The 24,939-nt window shown below is 37.4% G+C and overlaps 1 protein-coding gene across 5 annotated transcripts in view; it reads left to right on the plus strand.

The window, feature by feature from the left end:
• Positions 1 to 24,939, plus strand: part of ACAD11 (acyl-CoA dehydrogenase family member 11) — a 136,742-nt gene that overhangs the window by 89,793 nt on the left and 22,010 nt on the right. For 3 of the 5 annotated variants that reach the window (XR_014076719.1, XM_081569833.1, XM_081569834.1), the window contains 5 exons: positions 264 to 335; positions 1,184 to 1,338; positions 15,445 to 15,561; positions 17,885 to 17,994; positions 19,123 to 20,391. Coding sequence is in view for 3 of the 5 variants with exons in the window: in XM_081569833.1 (XP_081425959.1) it covers positions 264 to 335; positions 1,184 to 1,338; positions 15,445 to 15,561; positions 17,885 to 17,994; positions 19,123 to 19,237 (569 nt within the window). In the remaining 2 variants the exon portion in view is untranslated. Of the gene's footprint in view, positions 1 to 263; positions 336 to 1,183; positions 1,339 to 15,444; positions 15,562 to 17,884; positions 17,995 to 19,122; positions 20,392 to 24,939 lie in introns of those variants that run through there. The other 2 variants (XR_014076718.1, XM_081569835.1) reach the window with 2 other exon arrangements.

Below are 24,939 nucleotides of genomic sequence, written 5' to 3' on the forward strand. Positions count from 1 at the left end.
AGCTCTACAACTTCAGAAAATCCATTCAGAAATCTCTGGATGAAATGATATCTAAAATCTCTTAAAATTTCTTAAACAGTTGAAAAGTTTTTTGGGCTGCACAACACTGGGGGTTCAGGGCTCAGGTCTACCTAGAAATGTCCGACATATGAGGCCTTTAAATTCCACTGTCTTTGGGAATTATATTTCAGTAGATTAATTATCTCTGACTATCTTGTTGTCACCTCATTTTGTTCTCTAAAATCTTATTCTCTATTTTATAGATAATTTCCATGGAGGACATTTTGAGATCCATTTTAATCAAGTGCGAGTTCCTGCCACCAATTTAATACTGGGTAAGATAAACTGAACAAATGATTCTCTAGTAATTTTTTAAAAATATTTTCAGGTCTAAATCTTAAAAAAATGTGAAGTCTACCATAATTTAGATACTTTCCTTCTTGTGTACTCCATTTATAAGGGAAAATTATTTCCTTTGGTGGATTTTCTTACAATAATAAGGTTTTATTTAAGTATTTGATGTGTTGTCACATCCGTTGAAAACATAGCTAAATACAAAAATTATACAATTCAGAGCAATATACTTTTCCTAAAACATGATCGTCAAGCCTCTACTTGTTTTAATAAAACCTCAGCAGTTTCTGAGCACTGTATTCCTCGAATGACTCCATCCTCTTGCTTGTTGGAATCCTACCCAACCTTCAGGGAACATCTCTGATGCCACCTCTTTCAAGAAGGTTCTTGTATTCCTCATCTCATCCATTCAATAAGCCCCTGATCCTGCCAGGCCCTCAGGTTACCATGATGAACAGACACCTTTCCCTCCTTTGCCTTTCTTGTCCTTCTCCATATCCCTTATCCCTAGCATCCTTGCCCCTCTTCTAGTTTCCAAACTGAGGACTGTCTTATCTACCTTGGTAACCATTGCAGCACTAACAAAATAACTTGTGCAGAGTAGGTATTCAAGAGACAGTTCTTGAATCTGATCCAAGTTTTTAATGTGGTTTACATTTCTATGTATTAAAAATCAAAGTTCCATAAATGTATAGTGAACCTTATTACAGAACTTACTTTTTTCCTACCGGAATGCCATTTTTATTGAGGATAGTTCATTATTTTCTCAGGATCTGTGTAAATAACAAAAGCAATAGGCTGTGGGCATGTTCTCCTTTCTTTCTCACAGGTGAAGGTAGAGGATTTGAAATTGCCCAAGGCCGGCTTGGACCTGGCAGAATCCACCACTGTATGAGAACAATAGGTTTGGCTGAACGTGCTTTACAGATCATGTGTGAACGAGCAAACCAAAGGGTGGCCTTTAAGAAGAAACTTTATTCACATGTAAGAATAATTACTTATTTGAATCTATCGTAGCCCAATGCACTATACTAACCTTGAACCAAAGTAACATTATTTGGTCAGAAAGAGATTTCCTCTGCATAGACAAGGTGATTCTTTTCCACAAAATATGTTTATTTGTAGTCTGTATTTAAATGTAGTCTGATGATGTGGATGGACCTAGAGACCGTCATACAGAGTTAAGTCAGAAAGAGAAAAACAAATATCATATAATATTCCACATATGATTCCACTTATATGTAAAATTAGAAAATGATACAGGTGAACTTATTTGCAAAGCAGAAATAGAGACACAGAGGTAGAAAACAAACATGGATACGAAGGGGGACAGGGCAGGATGAATAGGAGGGTTGGGATTGACATATATACACTACTATGTATAAAACTAATGAGAACCTTCTGTATAGCACAAAGGACTCAATGCTCTGTGGTAACCTAAATAGGAAGGAAATCCAAAAATGAAGGGATATATGTATACATATAGCTGATTCACTTTGGTACAACAGAAACGAACACAACATTGTAAAGCAACTATATTCCAATAAAAATTAATGAAAAATTCTAAGATTCAAGCTATATGTGTGTATATACATATGTGTGTGTGTGTATATATATATGTGTATATATATATGTATATATATATGTATATATATGTGTATATATATATGTGTATATATATAGCCTATATATATATATATATATATATATATATAGGCTGACGAGAGGTAGTTATCTTTGTGCAAGATTTAATGATTCCTTAAGTGCTTCAACACCTTAGCACACAAAGTGTCAATAATTTGTTCAACTTTTTCAAGTTCTCGTTCTCTAGAGAACTTCATACAGTAGCCCTCTCTGTGGACATGAGATGGCTGTTTTGAGGAAGAAGGAAGCCTTATTCTTTGGCTCTGTGGAGGAATTAAGACCGATAAGTGGAGAGATACAGGAAAATAGCCCAAAACTCAGTGAAAGAAAAGAGATCTAAAAATGGAAAGGACTGCTTTATAAAGACATGAGCTCCCTGTCACTGGAGAAATGCAAGTAGAAATGGGACCAGCATTAGCTGGGGTGTTCATGATATTTTGAATTTTCATCTCTAAGTTATGTACTACTAAGCCTATTGTTTACAAAGAACAATACTTACATCCAAGCACTATAATCCAAATTAGAAAATATTTATCAAGAGGGAAAAGATGCTACCATATCAGACTTCCTTGTTTACAAGAAATATTCAAAGGAGCTTTAAGCTGAAATGGAAACCTTCTTAAGAGCAATGAGATAGCCAAATCATCCCCCTAAAAGCCCTTCTAAGAAAGTGAGAAAAACTATTATTAAATATTTAACACTTATTATTGCTAACATGTACTGTTAGGTCAAACTTGTAGTGGTAAATTGTATCCATGTTTGCTGGACATGTATATTTTAGTACATTTTATAAGATTGTCTCAACTGTACTTTACAAGAAGTTATAAAGTTCATTTGTGACAACCTTATAAAAATTTTACAGTATATTTTTTACTGTGAATTCTTACAGGTCATGCCTTCTTTTTTGTGAAATATTATTTAGCAAATCTATGACTTAGTTATAACATTGTTCTTATGAAAAAATATAGCCTGCTTTATGGCACATACCTGGGAATAATTTGTAGAAGAACCCTTTTAGTAAACAGTGAAGGCAAGTGTTCAACTGTTGGATGGGCACTGTAGGAGAAGGTAAAATCATGCGAAAGTTTGAGGCCATGAATACAATTCCACGATGCTGCTGGAGTAAGAGCTAAAGAGTTGTTCATGGCATCAAATGTCACTTCATGCACATTTCTCGTCTCAAAATTGCCACCCAAACCCCAAGCAGGGTGCAAGGAGGAACAGAAAGGTTAACCTACAGGCATCTTGAACACACAAAAGTACTCTCCTTAAGTGCTGCTTTCATGACAGATGTTTTAATATTGTGCTAAAGAGAAATTTCTTTTCCACTTTTTAAACTTAATGTAGCAAGCATAACAAGCCTGGGCTTTTCAAAAATATGCCTCCCTTCTCTGAAAACCTCTTGCATTTGGCATAAAGGAAATGATCTGGCAAGAGCAAAAGAGATGTGTGAACAGGTCAAATAAAAATCTGGGCTAGCTTTCTTTTCCTTTTTTAATTTGTGAAAATAACATTCCACTTCCCTGAATTTGGAGATCCTTTCCAGCTGCCTTCTAATTTATTCCAGGCACTAAAGCAAAAAGTTCTTTATCAAAGTTCTCTCCTAGCAAATAACTCTGGTGCCTTCTTAGAGCACCCATTTAATTCTTTTTAGAACACCTAGGGTCTGTAGAGACCCACCTAAGATCACTTTCCTTTATTCTAAAGCTATGAAGTAAATGCATATGGTGGTTTGTTCATGAAGTTATAATCACCTAGTTGGATCAATTCAGTTCAGTTCAGTCAGTCAGTCATGTCCGAGTCTTTGTAACCCCATGGACTGCAGCACACCAGGCTTCCCTGTCGTTCACCAACTCCCAAAGCTTGCTCAAACTCATGCCCATCCAGTCGGTGATGCCATCCAAGCATCTCAACCTCTGTCATCCCCTTCTCCTCCTGCCGTCAGTCTTTCCCAGCATCAGGGTCTTTTCCAATGAGTCAGTTCTTCCCATCAGGAGGCCAAAGTATTGCAGTTTCAGCTTCTGCATCAGTCCTTCCAATGAATATTCAGGATTGATTTCCTTGAGGATTGACTGGTTGGATCTCTTTGCAGTCCAAGGGACTCTCAAGAGTCTTCTCCAACACCACAGTTCAAAAGCATCAATTCATTGGCGCTCAGCTTTCTTTATGGTCCAGCTCTCACATCCGTGCATGACTACTGGAAAAACTGTAGCCTTGACTAGACGGACCTTTGTCGGCAAAGTCAAGTCTCTGCTTTTCAATATGCTGTCTAGGTTGGTCATAACTTTTCTTCCAAGGAGCGTCTTTTAATTTCATGGTTTCCATTACAATCTGCAGTGATTTTGGAACCCAAGAAAATAAAGTCTCTCACTGTTTCCATTGTTTCCCCATCTATTTGCCATGAAGTGATGGGACCAGATGCCATGATCGTAGTTTTTTGAATGTTGAGTTTTAAGCTAACTTTTTCACTCTCCTTCCACTTTCATCAAGTGAAAGTGAAATATTATTAGTGAAATATTATTTAGCAAATCTATGACTTAGTTATAACGTTGTTCTTAGTTCCTCTTCACTTTCTGCCATAAGGGTGGTGTTGTCTGCGTATCTGAGGTTATTGATATTTCTCCCAGCAGTCTTGATTCCATCTTGTGCTTCATCCAGACCAGCATTTTGTGTGATGTTCCCTGCATATAAGTTAAATAAGCAAGGTGACAATATACAGCCTTGACGTACTCCTTTCTCATTTTGGAACCAGTCTATTGTTACCTAGTTTGATAGCCATTAAAAAAAGACACTGACTGCTAGAGTTTTGTTTGACATTTTTAATTCAGAGCTTGGTTTCAACCTCTAGGACAGTGCCATCCAACAGAAATATATATTGTAAGCCAGAAATGTAATTTAAAATATTGTGCTGCTGCTGCTGCTAAGTCGCTTCAGTCGTATCCGACTCTATGCGACCCCATAGACGGCAGCCTACCAGGGTCCTCTGTCCCTGGGATTCTCCAGGCAAGAATACTGGAGTGGGTTGCCATTTCCTTCTCCAATGCATGCATGCATGCTAAGTCGCTTCAGTTGTGTCCGACTCTGTGCAACCCTATGGACAGAAGCCCATCAGGCTCCTCTGTCCACAGGATTCTCTAGGCAAGAATACTGGAGTGGGTTGCCATTTCCTTCTCCGAAAATATTCTAGTAGCTACATTTTTAAAAAGAAATAGATGAAATTGATTTTAAGAATATATTTTATTTAATCCAATATATCTGAAATGTTATCATTTCAACATGAAATCAATGTAAAAATATTACCAGTGGGTATTTTACATTCTTTTAAAAACTGATTCTTCTAAATTAGGTGTATATTTCACATATGTATAATATATCTTGTTTCAGACTAAACATATTTCACATTACATGTGATTATTGGCTACCATGTTGAACATCACTGTGATAGGGAAACTTATCAAAATATCCACCACTGAAGCAATGTACTGGAGCAAACACGTTGTTGTTCAGTTGCTAAGTCATGTACGATTCTTTGCGACACCATGCACTGCATCATGCCAGGCTTCCCTTTCCTTCATTATCTCCTGGCGTTTCCTCAAACTCATGTCCATTGACTCAGTGATGCCATCTAACTGTTACATCCTGTGTCGCCCCCATCTCCTCCTGTCCTCAGTATTTCTCAGCATCAAGGTCTTTTGCAATGCGTCGACTCTTTCCATCAGGTGGCCAAAGTATTGAAGCTTCAGCATCAGTCCTTCCAATGAATATTCAGGATTGATTACCTTTAGGATTGACTGGTTTGATCTCCTTGCTGTCCACGGGACTCTCAGGAATCTTCTCCAGTACAATTTGAAGGCATGAATTCTTTGGCATTCAGCCTTCTTTATGATCCAACTCTCACATCTATACATGACTTCTGGAAAAACCATAGCTTTGACTCTATGGATATTTGTCAGCCAGGTGACGTCTCTGCTTTTTAATATGCTGCCTAGATTGGTCATAGCTTTTCTTCCAGAGAGCTAGCATCTTTTAATTTCATGGCTACAGTCACCACCCACAGTTATTTTGAAGCCCAGGAAAATAAAACCTGTCACTGTTTCCACTTTTTCCCCTTCTATTTGCTATGAATTGGTGAGACCGGATGCCACGATCTTAGTTTTTTTAATGTTGAGTGTTAAGCTGGCTTTTTCAGTCTCCTCTTTCACCTTTATCAAGAGGCTTTTAAGTTCCTTTTTGCTTTCTGCCATTAGGGTGATATCATCTACATAGCTGAGGTTGTTAATATTTCACCCAGCAGTCTTGAATCCAGCTTGTGCTTCATCCAGCCCGGCATTTCACATGATGTACTTTGCATAGAAGCAGAGTGACAATATACAGCCTTGACGTACTCCTTTCCTAATTTTGAACCATTCTGTTGTTCCATGTCCAGTTCTAACTTCTGCTTCTTGACCTGCATACAGGTTTCTCAGGAGGCAGGTGAGGTGCTCTGGTAATCCCATGTCTTTAAGAATTTTTCACAATTTGTTGTGATCCACACAGTCAAAGGCTTTTGCATAGTCAACGAAGCAGAAGTAGATGTTTTTCTTGAATTCTCTTACTTATTCTGTGATCCAACGGATGTTGGCAATTTGATCTCTGGTTTCTCTGCCTTTTCTAAATCCATCTTGTACATCTAGAAGTTCTTGGTTCACATATGTTGAAGCCTAGCTTGCAGGATTTTGGGTATAACCTTGTTAGCATATGGATTGAGCACAATTGTATAGTAGTTTGAACATTCTTTAGCATTGCCCTTCTTTGAGATTGGAATGAAAACTGACCTTTTCCAGTCCTGTGACCATTGCTGAGTTTTCCAAATTTGCTGGGATATTGAGTGCTGCACTTTAACAGCATCATCTTTCAGGATTAGAGATAGCTCAGCTGGAATTCCATCACCTCCGCTAGCTTTGTTCGTAGTAATGCTGTTCTACAAAAAGAGTTGTTCAAACTTGTTCATAATATTCTCCTATTATCCTATTGATGTCTTCAAGGTCTTCTGTGATATCCCCTAAAGGATACAAAATTTGTTATTTGTGCCTTCCTTCCTTTGTCTGTCTAGTTAGAGGTCTGTCAAATTTATTGCTCTTTTCAAAGAATATGTATTAACTACTAACATAAAATTATACAATGTAATAATTGATATGTTATGAGTTAATATTAGCAAGATCTTTGTTTCATTTTCTCTTTTGTTTTCAGTTTTATTGATTTCTGCTGTTCATCATATCTTTTCTTTTGCTTTCTTCAGACTTACTTTGCTCTTTTTTTCTAGGTTCTTGGTATGGTAACTTGGATTATAGATTTTAGACTTTTCTACTTTTCTAATCTATGTATTTAGCACTGTAAATTTTCCTCTCAGTACTGCTTTATTTGTATCCCACAATTTGTATGTATTGTATTTTCATGTTCATTCCATTCAGTGTATTTTTCAGTTTCCCTTGAAATTTCTCTTTGATCCATGGAAGTGGGTCACGAGAATGTGTTACTGAATTTCCAAGTGTTTAGAGGTTATCTTGCTATTTTTGATCCCATTGTGGTCACAAAACAAATTCTGTAATATTTCAGTTCTTTAAAATTTGTTGAGGTTGGCTTTATAGACTAAGATATGGTTTATCTTATTATGTGTTCTATGGATACTTGAAAAAAATGTGTATTCTGCTTTTGTTGGGTGGAGTGTTCTGTGAATGTCTACTAAATGCTATTGGTTGATGTTATTGTTGAGTTCTTGTATATCCTTGCTGATTTTCTAATTGTCCTACCAATAGTTAAGAGAGGGGTGTTGAAGTCTTCAGCTAGAACTATGGATTTGTTTACTGTTATTTTCAGTTCTTTCTGTTTTTTATTTACATATTCAGCAGTTCAGTTATTTAATGCATACACATTTAGGATTGCTATGACTTCATAAAGATTTACCCTTTTATCATTATATAATGACCTTCTCTGTCTCTGTGCTTTGACCTCCAAGTAATTCTCAGTACTTTGAAGTCTACTTTTATCTGGTATTAATATAGCTGCTCCTGCTTTCCTTTGATTAATGTTTGCATGATATATTTTTTTCATTTTTGGTAGGTTGTTTTCAACCTGCCTATATCATTATATTTGAAGTGAATTTCTTGATGACATATAGTTAGTTGGGTCACATTTTTTAGTTCATTGTCTTTGTAATAAGATTGAGGTTAGTGCTTAAGTCTGCCATTTTATATTTGTTTTTAGTTTCTGTTTTTTTCCTGCATTCCAATGAGTTAATTTAACATTTTTAGAATTCCATTTTGCTTTATCTATAATGTTTCTGATTGTATCTCTTTGTAAACTCTTTTAGAGGTTGCTCTGGGTATTACAATATAAATACATATAATATATAATGTATATATAAATATATACACATACATATATTAATGTATGTATGTATATATCTCACTAATCTATTGGTGTCATCATTTGACCAGTTTGAATGAAGAAACTTTACTTCCCTTTAAGTCCATTTAACCTCCACAATTTATAATATAATTGTTTTAAATATTTCTTCTGTGTACATGTAGAATGACATCACATAGTATTAAAATGTTTACTTTAAACATCAAACGTAGTTTAGAAAATTCAAGAGGAAAAGAAAAACCAATTTCTATAGCCATGTTTTTCTTTTCATGTTTTATTCCTTCCTGATTTTCCTATGTGTCCCTTTAACCCCTCTGTTTAGAAGACTTTTTTTAGCTGTTCTTTTAGGGTCTATAGGCAAGTGTTCTCTGTTTTCCTTTATCTAAGACTGTCTTGATTTCTCCTCCTTAAGGAGGGTCACAAAGAGTTGGACACAACTGAGCAACTGAACAACAAGGATATCTTCACTGAGTATAAGGTTCTATGTTGACAATTCTTTTCTTCCAGCACTTGAAAAATATCCTGCCATTTCCTCCTGGCATATGCATATATATTTTCCCTGTAGATAAGATGGCATTCTTTACTGGCTGCTTTTAAGATTTTGTCTTTAGTTTTTAGAAGTTTAATTGTGATGTGTCTTGGCATGGATTTGTTGGATTTAGTATGTTTTAGGTTCACTCAGGCTCTTAAATCTATACATTATGTCTCTTGCCAAATTTGGGAAGTTTTCAGCCATTATTTCTTTGAGTGTTTTTTCAGTCTTGCCCTCTTTCTCTCCTTCCTGGACTCCAGTGTCATAAATGTTAGATATTTTGTTATAATTCACATGTCCCTAATGCTAGTCTTGAAAAAAATTTTTTGCTCTGTTTTCTCTCAGTGGTCCAGATTGGTCAATTTCTATTGACCTGTCTTACAGTTCATTGATTTGTTCCTTTGTCTCCTCCATTTTGCTAACCATACACTGCCCATCCACTGAGGTTTTTATTTAAATTGTTATATTTTTCAGTTATAAAATACCCATTTCGTTCTTTATTTCTTCTGTTTCATTACTAATATTTAAGTTTCTTTGCTGAGACTTTCTATTTTCTCATTTGTTCCTACTGTGTTTACATTTACTAATTGAAGCATTTTTATTATAGTTGCTTTAAAGTCTGTCAGAAATTATAACATCTCTGTCACCTCAGTGTTCACATAATCATTCATCTTCAAACTTCCTGGGTTTTGACGTGACAAATGATTTTTTATTAAAACCTAAACATTTTCATATTATATTATGAGACCTTATTTAAACCTTCTATTTTAGCTGGGTTTATCTGGCAGTACTCAGTTAGAGGAAGGGGTTGCACTACCTCTGCTGGTAGGTAGAAGTCCAGGTTCCCGCTCAGCCTGCATTGATACCTGAGGAAAGGGATGTATTCTTTCACTGAGTGGTCCCCATTGACATCATAGAAGGGAGGGAACTTGTTCCTGGTGTCACTCCTTACTTGGCACTGTCTAATACCACCCTGGACGGGGTGTTGAGGTACCTCATTACAGCACTCAGAAGGGTGGAAGCCTGTGTTGGCATGAGTTGGGGTGGGGCCAGTGATTTTTTTCTGTGATATTTGGCATAGGTAGAGTGGTTATTCTCTAAATTTTCTGTCTTTTTAGCTGCCCTTTCCTGGTCCTTCAGCTATAGACAGTAGACTTTTGTTGATGCTGTTTTTCATTTGATTTTTGTCTGTGCTCATTGGCATTTTCAAGTTGCTGGCTTCTTCAGCTCCAAGTCTGGGATATATGAGGCAAAGAAAATCCAGGGAACTTAATCCCATGGTCTTTTTCTGGTCCAAAAGTCCCTAGCAGTCTGCCTTCTTCTCTCTACCTTTCAGAGTCTTCTTATGCTTGTTAGACAGTGCCCATTTTTGGTTTGTACTTTGTCGAAGGAATAGGGGAAAGTACATCTATTCCATCTTCCTGGAAACAGAAGTCTTTGGAAGCACGGGTTTCTTAATTTGTGCAGGTATTCTCTAAACTACTGTCTAAATTCTCTGGGAAAGGCTAAACTAGAGAATGGGGGCTGGTGCTGAAGCTTAAGTAGAGTCTCCTTCACTTTAGGACTGGAGCTTGGGAAACACACCCTCAGGCATGTATGCAGAGCACATAGATTTAACAACTTAGATGAAATGGATCAACTCCTCAAAAACCACAAACTACCAAAACTCACTGAATATGAAATTGTTGTTGTTGTTCAGTCACTCAGTTGTGTCCGACTCTTTGTGATGCCATGGACTGCAGCACACCAAGCTTCCCTGTCCTTCACCATCTCCCAGAGCTTGCTCAAACTCATGACTGTTGAGTCGGTGATGCCATCCAACATACCATCCTTTGTAGTCCCCTTCTCCTCCTGCCTTCAGTCTTTCCACGCATCAAGGTCTTTTCTAATGAGTTGGCTCTTTGCATCAGGTAGCCAAAGTATTGGAGTTTCAGCTTCAGCATCAGTCCTTCTAAATATTCAGGATTGATTTCCTTGAGGATTGACTGGTTGGATCTCCTTGCAGTCCAAGGGACTCTCTTAGAGTCTTCTCCAAAACCACGGTTCAAAAGCACCATTTCTTTAGTGCTCAGCATTCTTTACGGTCCAGCTCTCACATCCATACATGACTACTGGAAAAACCATAGCTTTGATTATATGGACCTTTGTCAGCAAAGTAATGTCTCTACTTTTTAATACACTGTCTAGGTTTGTTGTAGCTTTTCTTCCAAGGAGCAAATGTCTTTTAATTTCATGACTGCAGTCACCATCTGCAGTGATTTTGGAGCCCCCAAAAATAAAGTCTCTCACTATTTCCACTGTTTCCCCAACTATTTGCCATGAAGTGATGGGACCGGATGCTACAATATTAGTTTTGGAATGTTGAATTTTAAACTAATTTTTTCACTCTCCTTTTTCACCTTCATTAAAAGATTCTTTAGTTCCTCTTCACTTTCTGCTTTAAGGGTGGTGCCATCTGCATATCTGAGGCTATTGATATTTCTCCTTGCAATCTTGATTCCAGCTTGTGCTTCATCCAGGCAGCATTTCGCATGATGTACTCTGCATATAAGTTAAATAAGCAGGGTGACAATATACTCCTTTCCTAATTTTGCACCAATCTGTTGTTCCATGTCTGGTTCTGACTGTTGCTTCTTGACCTGCATACAGGTTTCTCAGGAGGTACATAAAGTGGTCTGGTATTCCCAACTGTTTAAGAATTTTCCATAGTTTGTTGTGATCCACATAGTCAAAGCCTTTAGCATAGTCAATGAAGCAGAAGTAGATGTTTTTTGGAATTCTCGTGCTTTTTCTATGATCCAGCATATGTTGGTAATTTAATCTCTGGTTCCTCTGCCTTTTCTAAATTCAGCTTGAACATCTAGAAGTTCTTGGTTCACGTACTGTTGAAGAATAGCTTGGAGAATTTTGAGCATTACTTGGCTAGCGTGTGAGATGAGTGCAATTGTGCGGTAGTTTGAACATTCTTTGGCATAACCTTTCTTTGGGATTGGAATGAAAACTCACCTTTTTCAGTCCTGTGACCACTGCTGAATTTTCCAAATTTGCTGGGATATTGAGTGCAGCACTTTCACAGCATCATCTTTTAGGATTTGAAATAGCTCAACTGGAATTCCATCACCTCCACTAGCTTTGTTCATAGTGATGTCTCCTAAGGCCCACTCAACTTCACACTCCAAGATGTCTAGCTCTAGGTGATAGATCACACCATCATGGTTACCTGGGTCATGAAGATCTTTTTTGTATAGTTCTGTGTTTTCTTGCCACCTCTTCTTAATATCTTCTGCTTCTCTTAGGTCCATACCATTTCTGTCCTTTATTGTGCCCATCTTTGCATGAAATGTTCCCTTGGTATCTCTAATTTTCATGAAGAGATCTCTAATCTTTCCTATTCTATTGTTTTCCTCTATTTCTTTGCATTGTTTACTTAGGAAGGCTTTCTTATCTTTTGGAACTCTGCATTCAGATGGGTATATCTTTCCTTTTCTCCTTTGCCTTTCATATCTCTTCTTTTCTCAGCTATTTGTAAGGCCTCCTCAGACAACCATTTTGCCTTTTTGCATTTCTTTTTCTTGGGGGTGGTTTTGAACACCGCCTCCTATACACAGTGTTACGAACTTCTGTCCATAGTTTTTCAGGCACTCTATCTATCAGATAGAATCCCTTGAATCTATTTGTCACTTCTACTGTATAATCATAAGGGATTTGATTTACGTCATAGCTGAATGGCCTAGTGGTTTTCCCTACTTTCTTCAATTTAAGTCTGAATTTTACAATAAGGAGTTCATGATCTGAGCTACAGTCAGCTCCTGGTCTTGTTTTTACTGACTGTATAGAGCTTCTCCTTCTTCAACTGTAAAGAATATAATTGATCTGACTTCGGTATTGACCATCTGGTGATGTCCATGTGTAGAGTCATATCTTGTGTTGTTGGAAGAATATGAAATAGATAACCCTAAATGCTTCTATTAAAGAAGTTGAATTCACAATTTAATATGTCTTGAAAAAAGAAATCTTCAGGCCCAAATGGTATTAGTGGTGAATTCTGATGAACAACTAAAGGATAAATAACACCAGTTCTACACAATCTCTTCCAGGAAAATGAAGAAGAGGAATCACATTCCAGCTCATTTATGAGACCAAAATTACCAAACAACAAGCTACAGACCACTATAGATGCAAAAATCTAGAGTAATCCAGCAGTATATAAAAAAAACAAGAAGTGGTGTTTATCCCAGGAATACAAGGCTGATTCATATTCATATGTCAATCATTAAGAAAATTATTCATTGTAATCTACCATATTAACTGCCTAAAAAGAAAAACCACATGATCATATCAATTGATGGAAGAAGGCAATTGACAAAATATCAGCATCTATTCATGATATACTAGAGACAGAAAGGAATTTATTAACCTGATTCAGACCATCTAAAAATTCTAAAGCTAACATCATACTTAATAATGAAAGACTGAGTGCTTTCATTCCCAAAATTGAGAACAAAGGATGTTTACTATCACCATTGCTATTTATCATCATAGAGGAAGTCTTAGCCATTGCAGTGAGACAAGAAAAAGAGAGTGCCTAGTTGGGGAAAAAAATAAATAAAAATACTGTGCCTCTTTGCAGACAACATGATTGTGTATAATATCCTTAGGAATCTACCAAACAAAACAAAAAATCCCTCCTAGAAGTAAAAATAAGTGAGAAATTATGAAGCTGAAATTGTTTAAATACCATTTTACAATAGACTAAAAAAGGAAATAGGTACATATATAACAAAATATGTATGCTATCTATATGCTAAAAATTATAAAAGTAATCAAAGAAGCCTAGAGAAATACAGAATGTATAGATGGCAAACAAACACATCAGCAACTAGGGAAATACAAATTAAAACCACCATGAGATATCTCTGCACATTGTGAAAATGGCTAAAACTTAAAAGTACTGACTATACCTAGTGCTGATAATTGGAACTCTCATATACTGCTGGTGGGAATGTAAAATGGCATAGTCACTCTGGAAAATGTTGACAGTTTATAAATATTTACCACATGACCTAACAACTCCACTCCTGGTATTTGCTTTGAAAAATGAAAAGGTATGTTCACACAAAAACTCATATACAGATATTAACAGAAGCTCTTTAATAATCACCAAAAATTGAAAACAGCCCAAAATGTCCTTCAACAGGCAAATGGATAAACAAATTGTGGTACATCTCTACAGTGGAATACTACTCACTGATAAAAAGGAATGGACAGTTGATAAACAGAACAATTTGGATGAAATTTAAATGAATTATGCTGACTGAAGGAAGCTGGCCTCTAAAGAACACATGCTAAAGAATCCCATTTATATGACCTTCTGAAAAAGGCAATAGTATAATAATTGACAAACCTAAACAGCATATTAAAAAGCAGAGACACCACTTTGCCAACAAAGGTCTTTATAATCAGAGCTATGGTTTTTCCTGTAGTCATGTATGGATGTGAGAGTTGGACCATAAAGAAGGCTGAGAGCTGAAGAATTGATGCTTTTGAACTGTGGTGCTGAAGAAGACTCTTGAGTCCCTGGGACAGCAAGATCAAACCAGTCAATCCTAAAGGACATCAACCCTGAAAATTCATTGGAAGGACTAATTCTGAAGCTGAAGCTCCAATACTTTGGCCACACAATGTGAAGAGCTGACTCATTAGAAAAGACCCGGATGCTGGGAAAAATTGAGAGCAGGAGGAGAAGGGGATGACAGAGGATGAGATGGTTGGATGGCATCATTAGTTCAATGGACATGAGTACTCAGTAGACATTAGCCCAGTGGACATGAGTGCTCAAAGGACTGCATGCTGCATTCCATGGGATCGCAAAGAGTTGGACACAACAACAACAACATAATAACTGAGAACCATTCAGTGGTTTCTCCAGGTTAGAGGTAGGGGCAGCATGAGGGAGTTTTGGAGGGAAGATGAAACTGTTTTGCATCTTGATTGTGGTTATACCAGTCTATGAATGTATTAAAATTCATGGAACTGTTCACCGAAGAAAAAGTTCATGTTTACTAAATAAATAATAGTAACAATGCAACGAAGGACTGCTGGACCATTCTCACACTGAAATTGTCTTGGGAATTATGTAGACTGTCTATAAGCAGATCCACCACCTTATGTTTAACAAATTTCAATGGAATTATGCAGTTAGCATTTAAAATAGCCAGTATGGAGAGTCTTGGCCAGAAGACAATTGCTCAGTTTGGCTGTCTTAACTTTAGACACCAGAATATCCAAAATAAATTATTTTTATGAGCCAATAAATTTTTTTTTCTAAAATCTTCCAATGTTACCTGCAGCCATACCATATACTGTGTATATGGCTAGGTGGTTATATCAAACTAAGTCTTCCATTTAAAAATATTAATATATAGAATAGGATGTTTTCATGTGTTATATGTGGACCTCAGACACCAGCTTATCTCCTCCGTCTTCTGCTGCCCTTTGCTCCCCTGCAGGAGGTTGTAGCTCACTGGATTGCTGAAAGCCGCATTGCCATTGAGGAGATCCGCTTGTTGACCTTGAAAGCTGCCCACAGCATTGATACTCTGGGCAGTGCTGGTGCTAAGAAAGAGGTGAGGACCTTTGGACCACCATCTGCCAAGTCATATGTTTCTCCCACACTTTGGGCATTCCAGGTTTCATGGTGACTGGAGGGCACTCAGAATATTGGAAGCTTCCATTTGATTTTGGTTTAAACATTATAAATGTACGTCATTTGCCAGTTTTCCTTTCACTGGGCTGCTTTAGGGAATGATTTTCAGGATGAAGAGTATCTTCAGCTTTCTCAAGATGCAGCAACAGAAGGTAGGAAAATACTAGACTTTATACAGACTTGGAATTGTACCCGGTATGTCACCTTCTGCCAACCTCTTGACCTTGAGCAAAATATCTAACTAATCTGCCTAGATTGAACTATTAGTACTGTCTACAATTCAATAATAATTGAACAGTTATTTAACTAATAATTGAATAGTACAGTTACTATTATTATTTATGACCTAGAGTTCCAATGAAGAATAACCAAGTTAATGTAGAATGCAGAGCACTATGCTGCCACATAGAAATGTTTCATAGAAAGCCCTTCTTGTCCTCTGCCTTCTTAGGTTTCTGGCTTATTTGGACTAAGAACATAATTATTTAACTAAAAAGTCAATGACACTTCCATGTTCTAGCTATTGTAAATAGTGCTGCAATGAACAATGGGATACATGTATCTCTTTCAATTTTGGTTTCCTCATGGTATATGCCTAGGAGTGGGATTGCTGCATCATGTGCTGGTTTTACTGCTAGTTTTTTAAGGAATCTCCATACCATCCTCCATAGTGGCTGTATCAATTTACATTCCCACCAACAGTGCAAGAGTGTTCCCTTTTCCTCACACCCTCTCCAGCATTTATTGTTTGTAGACTTTTTGATGATGGCCATTCTGACCAGTGTGAGGTGATATCTCATTGTAGTTTTGATTTGCATTTCTCTAAGAATGAGCAATATTGAGCATCTTTTCATGTGTTTGTTAGCCATCTATATGTCTTCTTTGGAGAAATGTCTGTTTAGGTCTTTTTCCCACTTTTTGATTGGGTTGTTTGTTTTTCTGGTATTGAGTTGTATGATCTGCTTGTATATTTTAGAAATTAATCCTTTGTCCATTGTTTCATTTGCTATTATTTTCTCCCATTCTGAGGGTTGTCTTTTCACCTTGGTTATAGTTTCCTTTGCTGTGCAAAAGCTTTTAAGTTTAATCAGGTCCCACTTGTTTACTTTTGTTTTTATTTCCATTACTCTAGGAGGTGGGTCATAGAAGATCTTGCTTTGATTTATGTCGAGTGTTGTGGCTATGTTTTCCTCTAAGAGTTTTATAGTTTCTGGTCTTACATTTAGGTTTTTAATCCATTTTGAATTTATCTTTGTGTATGGCACTATTTACAATAAAAACAGCACTATTTTCAATAGTTAGAACATGGAAGCAACCTAGATGTCCATCGACAGATGAATGGTTAAAGAAGTTGTGGTACATATACACAATGGAATATTACTCAGCCATAAAAAGGAACACATTTGAGTCAGTTTTAATGAGGTACATGAACCTAGAACCTATTAAACAGAGTGAAGTGTATCAGAAAGATAAAGATAAATATCATATTCTAATACATATATACATAATCTAGAAAAATGGTACTGAAGAATTTATTTACAGGGCAACAATGGAGAAACAGACATAGAATAGACTTATGGACATGGGGAGAGGGGAGGAGAGGGTGAGATGTATGGAAAGAGTAACATGGACACTTACATTACCATATGTAAAATAGTTAGCCAATGGGAATTTGCTGTATGGCTCAGGAAACTCACACAGGGGCTCTGTATCAATCTAGAGGGGTGGGATAGGGAGGGAGATGGGAGGGAGGTTCAAAAGGGAGGGGATATATGTATACCTATGGCTGATTCATGTTGAGGTTTGTCAGAAAACAGCAAAATTCTGTAAAGCAATTATCCTTCAATAAAAAATAAATTAATTTTTAAAAAAATCAATGACACTGCCAAAGGAAAATGATTAGCGAAGACTCTTTACCTCTTTATGATCCCTAACATGATGAGTATCATTTGTCAGCTGCCTGAAAGCCTTCTGCAAACAAGGCAAGGCAAGTTATAAATAAGTTAATAGAAAGTAATTTGGATGAGATATTTCTTTCCAGAAGGTCTATGTTGACTGAAATATGGCCTAATGGCTGCGTTTGCAGATCTCTGTTGGCTTTCATCAAAGATCCTGTTTCAGTTATGAGTGTTTTTGGAAAAGTTCTCTTGTTTCTTTTCACAAAAAAAAATACAGATTAGATCAAATTCTGTCACACATATTGTCTAAGAAAAGAACATTCTTCTTACATCTTGTTTATGTAGATTGCAATGATTAAAGTGGCTGCCCCCCGTGCCGTCTGCAAAATTATTGACCGGGCCATCCAAGTGTGTGGAGGTGCGGGTTTTTCCCAGGATTACCCTCTGGCTTTCATGTGAGTGCTGTGTGCTAAGTAGTTTCAATTGTGTCCGACTCTTTGCAACCCTATGAATGGTAGCCCTCCAGGCTTCTCTGTCCATGAGATTCTCCAGGAAAGAATACCATAGTGGGTTGCCATGCCCTCCTCCTCCGGGGGATCTTCCCAACCCAGGGATCCAACCCACGTCTCATGTCTGCTGTATTGGCAGGCAGTTTCTTTACCATTAGCGCCACCTGGGACCCTCTGACTAACATGTCATCTAATCACCATCTACATTTGATGGGGTTGGGGTTAAATATCTGCAGATGCTTTGATATTGTTTACAAAGAAAATAAAAATTACTAGCTTACTTTAAAGCATAACTGAAAGCTAACTGAGGTAATATAGGTACTTTACAATAGATCTCTGTACCAATAAATAGTTTCATGATTACAATTGTCATTTCACTCAGTTGTGTTCACTTTTACCCTGAGAGGATGCACTGAGGGTTCCTGGACTGTAAATAACTCATGAGGGTGCACCCTGGAACAGGAAGGAGGACAGGAGCAGAGCTGGTCAAAAGGGGGACCAGAGCCAGGCTAGGTAGGCACTTAGGACACTTTACTACCCACACCCATAGCTGTAGCCAGACTACGGCCATTCCTGCCTGCCAACACATCGTGTCCACATGGTGAGTGCTGAGATCAAGAAGGTACACTCACCACCGGACATGATACCACCTTCTCTGTCACACTGGAGATAAGAATCTGGTGTCCCATCAGTTTTTCCCCCATCAATTTTTTATAATAAAGAACCGAATATACAGTACTATATATTTATCTTATGTAAAAGTTATATATTCTTCATGGCTTGTGGCTTACCTAAGATGTCTCCTAGCAACTTCTAGTACCGACAGGAAACCAAGACTGAGATTAAGCCCACTGCACCTGCCATTTAAGATTCCACTCCCAAAGTGAGGACTTTAAAATGACATTTCACAAGCCCTTGGGCTTACTTTTCTTGATTTTCCCTGTGCAATTTTTCTTATCACTGCCTTGGTGAGATTTCAAACACTAATAATCTTGGCTTAGAATCAGAGTGACTGTTGAAGCATCAGGTTTCTCGATGACAAGTCCTGCCACTCTGCTCTTCATGTTTTTGCAGGTATGCCCTAACGCGAACTCTGCGCATAGCAGATGGGCCTGACGAAGTCCACCTCTCGGCAGTTGCAAAAATGGAGCTGAGGGACCAAGCCCAAAGCCTGAGGGCCAAGATATAGGAGGTGACACCACCTCACTTTGATATACACTTCATCGGTGCCAGCATTTGAATATTTTTCCACTTTTGCAGCAGCTTGAGCACAGGATTAATTTGGTAAAAATTTGAGCGTCTGTTTTAATCAATAGCTTTTATCATTTCAAGGATCACACTTGAAATTTTATAATCTCAAGGGTTTAAGTGAAAAAGGAAATTTTATAGCTGTTGTCATTCAGTCTAACACCTAAATGTATATATAGCATTTAGTTTTTAAACACGCTACTTGTAAAGAAATCATGAAGTAGACTGGAGAACTAAATCATAAGCATAAAAATATTTTCACTTTTTTACTTTCAGGAATTGTTCCATTTAAATAAATATTAAAGAAATATTTAATCACTATTTTGTAAAAATACAGTGGGATCTCCTTTTGGTCATTGGTTTTAGGGGTTGGTTTAACAGTGTGTGGTATTGTTTGCATTGAAGGAGGCATGACTGATTGGGTCATTTTAGAGTTTATATTGTTATAAGTCTCTTCATAATTCAGCAGGAAGCATTTATCCATAAAATCTGATTGTGGTTTAAAGTTTACTAGAAGACATGGCATCTTATAAGAAAATAAAATTAAGAAAAATTTTAATTATGTATAAAATGTTGACGTGAACAATGGATATTTTAACCTACAAGAAAGTTATATAGTTTTGAGAGGAGATTAAAAGCAATCTGCTCTGAACACTGTTTTGTTAAAAGGAACACCATAAGCCAACATCCTTGTGGCTTGTTAAATCAGTGCTGCCGGAACTACAGCTCTGGACCACTTGTGAATCTTGAGCACCTGAATTATGTGGTCAGCATAACTTAGGAACTGAATTTCTGATTTTTTAAAATTTTAGTTAATTTAGATTCTCAACTCAGTTACTGGAAAACCTTTAAGTATGCTCAGAATAACTTGGGTATGTGAATTGTCTTTGGTAAATGTAAATTTTTTGAAGTCTAAATGCAAGTATTTTGAATGAAAATTTAGCACCCAAATTAAGAAAGTACAAAATATACACCAGATTTTGAAGACTTAGTATAAAAAAATAAATGTTTCGTTAACACATTTTAAATATTGATTACATGTTGAAATGGTAATATTTTAGATATATTGAATTAAATAAAATATATTATTTAAATTAATTATACCTGTTTCTTGTTACATTTTTAGTTTCTGTGGATGTGATTAGAATAGTTACCGACAATTTTTTAAAATTTTCAAATGAAAGTATTTTGAATTCAAAAAAGGTTTAAAACTGTACATGAATTTATTGATGTGCAAACATTATTTCAATCATTATTTAAATGTTTTCTTGGAGTGGGAGTGGGTACCCGGCATTTGACAAAGACCTGGTTTCTGAGTCTTGTGTGTCATGTGGGCTTTGTAAACATTTGCCTTTGAGCCTTAAACTCGCAGTATCTCGTATTTCCTTCTGTATGTTGGGATTAACTTTTAAACTAAGAGGACCTTTATCTACTGAGGGCTTGTGTGATAATCACTGAAGCTGTATAGAAATACTTTGATACTTGTGAACAACAATAAAGCTTTCTATAAGGCATCCTTTTTTAGGTGGATAAAATCTTATAACCCAAGCTATTCAGTCTTATTACTAGTTTTAAAAATTGCAACTTAGAAGAAATCAAGATTATTTCTGACCAATTAGAATTAAAAGTTGCATCTGGTAATTGTAATTTTGTGATAATTTTTTCCTCCTTGAGAAAAACTGGCTGAATTGGTGGTTGACTTGTTTCAATTGATCTGTTTTTATCTGTCTGTCATATACGCAGCTGTCCTCTCCCCATGTGATCTGTATTCACTTCTCTCACCTACCTTTAATTTATTCAGATAAAATCATATTAAAAAACCATAGTAAAGATTGTTGAAAGGAAAAATTCCAGTCAACAAAGAATAAGGTAAGATCAAGGGACCTTTCCCTTAATCACAGTGAGTGAATGACTGACTGTAAACATGGCAGTGACAGGCCCATTTCCAGGGTCTCCTCAGGCTGTCACTGCAAGTCACTCTGAGCAGTCCACCCAGGACAGTCAACCAGGTTTGCCAGTCATTTGAACCCTCACAGCTTTAAAATGAGAAGTCGCCTTTCAGGTAACGTCACATAGGAAGGCAGGAAGAAAGGGAGAGCTCATCAGTTAGTGGGCAGCAGCAGGGAAGGAGGGGCAGCGGCTGCCCAACTGGAAGTCACCATAAGGCTTTACACACAAGTGACCACAGAAGGCATGGCTTGTCCAGGGAGTAGCCAGGTAAGCATCTCCAGGAGTTGATGGTTTAGCCTTTGAGAACACACAAGAGAAAGTTCGGTTGATCATGTAGGAGCTGAATTTCTCATGCTGCTGCTGCTGCTAAGTCGCTTCAGTCGTGTCCGACTCTGTGCGACCCCATAGACGGTAGCCCACTAGGCTCCCTCGTCCCTGGGATTCTCCAGGCAAGAACACTGGAGTGGGTTGCCATTTCCTTCTTCAATGCATGAAAGTGAAAAGTGAAAGTGAAGTCGCTCAGTCGTGTCCGACTCTTAGTGACCCCATGGACTGCAGCCTACCAGGCTCCTGTTTATAAGGCTTCCCCCGGGTCCATGTTTCCCCAGCTCTTCCCACAACTCTGGTCTACTTGCATCTCATAGGCCTGAGTTGTTCAGTCGCTCAGTCATGTACGACTCTATGCAACCTCATGGACTGCAGCACACTAGGCTTCCCTGTCCTTCACTATCTCTGGAGTTTGCTTCAACTCATGTCCATTGAGTCAGTGACGCCAACCAACCATTTCATCTTCTGCCATCCCCTTCTCCTGCCTTCAATCTTTCCCAGCATCAGGGTCTTTTCCAATGAGACAGCTTTCCCATCAGGTGGCCAAAGTATTGGAGCTTCAGCATCAGTCCTTCCAATGAATATTCAGCATTGATTTCATTTAGGATTGACTGGTTGGATCTTGCTGTCCAAGGAACTCTCAAGAGTCTTCTCCAGCACCACAGTTTGAAAGCATCAGTTCTTTGGTGCTCAGACTTCTTTATGGTCCAACTCACATCCATACCTGAAAAACCATAGATTAGACTATATGGACCTTTGTTGGCAAAGTAACATCTCTGCTTTTTAACACACTGTCTAGGTTTTTCATAGCTTTTCTTCCAAGGAGCAAGCATCTTTTAATTTCATGGCTGCAGTCACCATCCCCCAAGTGATTTTGGAGCCCAAGAAAATAAAGTCTATCACAAAGATCCTTTCTTGACCACTTGTTCTGAGCTAGCATCACCTGCTCTCCAGCCCCTTTACCTACCATTCTTCTCACAGCACTGATCACTTGACACATCTACTTATTTATGGTCTGTCTGCTCACTACAGTCCACTTTTTTGTGTATTGGAACCTATGCATGGCTAGTATGCACTCAAAAAAAGTATGAATGAATGAATTCATGTGCATGATTGCTTTCCTGATCCCTGATTTGCAATTGTTGAGAGGGAAAAGCATTTATATATAAGTCTGCAAACAAAACAGAACGGAAGCCTGAGCACTAGCCCAAGAACACAGAGGCTGGACAACAGACCCAGACCGAAAGTGAACATAAAAGTCTTCACTGGGACTGAGAAAGGATATTAGAGCCACAGCAGTGGGGGACACACAGCAGTTTGGGCTGATCAGCTGATGAAATACTTGTTTTTAATGAGTATTTAACAATTCAGAGAATGCACGTTTACTTTTTTTTGTTTTTTAAAAAATTCAGTTATTTTTAATGCAGGAAAATTGCATTACAATATTCGTTTGATTTTTGCCATACATCAACATGAACTAGTCATAGGTGTATATATGTCCCTTCTTTCTTGAACCTCCCTCCCACCTCCCACCTTTCCCCATCCCTCTAGATTGTTACAGAGCCCCAGTTTGAGTTCGCTGAGGAATACAACAAATTTCCACTGGCTATCTGTTTTACATATGGTAGTGTGTTTGCTTCCAAGCTACTCTCTCCATTCATCTCACCCTCTCCTTCCTGCCTTGCGCCCTTGTCCATAAGTCTCTTCTCTATGTTTGTGACTCCATTGCTGCCATGCAGATAGGTTCATCAGTACCATCTTTCTAGATTCCATGTATATGTGTTAATATATGATATTTGTTTTTCTCTGACTTACTTCACTCTGTATAATAGGCTCTGGGTTCATCCACCTCATTAGAACTGACTCAAATGCATTCCCTTTATGGCCAAGCAGTAGTCCATCGTATATATGTACCACAACTTTTTTATCCATTCATCTGTTGATGGACATCTAGGTTGCTTCCATGTCCTAGCTGTTGTAAATAGTGCTGCAAGGAACATTAGGGTACATATGTCTTTTTCAGTTTTGGTTTCCTCACGGTATATGCCTAAAAGTGGTATTGCTGGGTCGTATGCTGGTTTTATTCCTAGTTTTTTAAGGAATCTCCATACTGTCTTCCATAGTGGCTGTATCAATTTACATTCCCACCAACAGTGCAAGAAGGTTCTCTTTTCTCCACACCCACTCCAGCACTGGTTGTTTGTGGATTTTTTTGATGATGGTCATTCTGGCCGGTGTGAGGTGATATCTCATTGTAGTTTTGATTTGCATTTCTCTAAGGATGAGCAATGTTGAGCATCTTTTCTTGTGTTTGTTAGCCATCTGTATGTCTTCTTTGGAGAAATGTTTGTTTCGGTCTTTTTCCCACTATTTGATTGGGTTATTCTTTTTCTGGTATTGAGTTGTATCATCTGCTTGTATATTTTGGAAATTAATCCTTTGTCCATTGTTTTCATTTGCTATTATTTTCTCCCATTCTGAGGGTTGTCTTTTCACCTTGTTTATAGTTTCCTATGCTGTGCAAAACCTTTTAAGCTAGTTAGGTCCCACTTGTTTATTTTTATTTCCATTATTCTAAGAGGTGGGGCATGTTGTTTTTTTTTTAATTTTCTTGATGTGGAGTCCAACCTAATCAGCCAGAGTGCTGTGATCAGTTCATGGTACAGAGGGAAGACAGGATAACTAAGAAAAACAAAACCACATTCAGTGATTGTTAGGATTTTCTAATTTTCCAAATTAGGATTCGGGGAAGACTCCTCACTTAATTCAGGGCAAGTGTTCAGGCTTTATGATCCTGCCATAGTATTTTTATTTTTCTTTCTTCGGGTATCTCTCATAATTTTGTGATTACCATGAAGAAAATCCACAAACATTCTAGTGTAAGAGTGTGGTTGCAATAAGCTTTGTAAAACAAGAGTTTCTTTTAAAAATTTATTTTTAATTGGAGGGTAATTCCTTTACAATGTTGTGTTGGTTTCTGCCATATGTGACTCAACCTTAAGTATACGTACATCCCCTCCTCCTTGAATCTCCCTCCTACTCCATCTCACCCCTCTAGGTCATCACAGAGCACCAGGTTTTGTTCTCTGTATTATACAGCAGTTTCCCACTAGCTATCTATTTTTTTTTTACTCTCCTTATACAGTTTATTCAAGGAATCTTTGTTGAAAATATAATCCTACAATATAAGATTCTTATAGAAAGTAAGTGAATGTAGATGCACAACAGTATATGTGTGAAATCTTCGATACTATAGAAACAGACCATTTATAGTGGTGAGGGATTTATACATGAAACATGGACAAGGCTTTGCTTTATTCCAACACAGCACAGTCCATTTTAATGATACACATGATCTGAGAGAAC

Source organism: Giraffa tippelskirchi, chromosome 2 (assembly GCF_054371585.1).
Source record: "Giraffa tippelskirchi isolate mGirTip1 chromosome 2, T2T-mGirTip1v1.2.pri, whole genome shotgun sequence".
Lineage (NCBI taxonomy): Eukaryota > Metazoa > Chordata > Mammalia > Artiodactyla > Giraffidae > Giraffa > Giraffa tippelskirchi.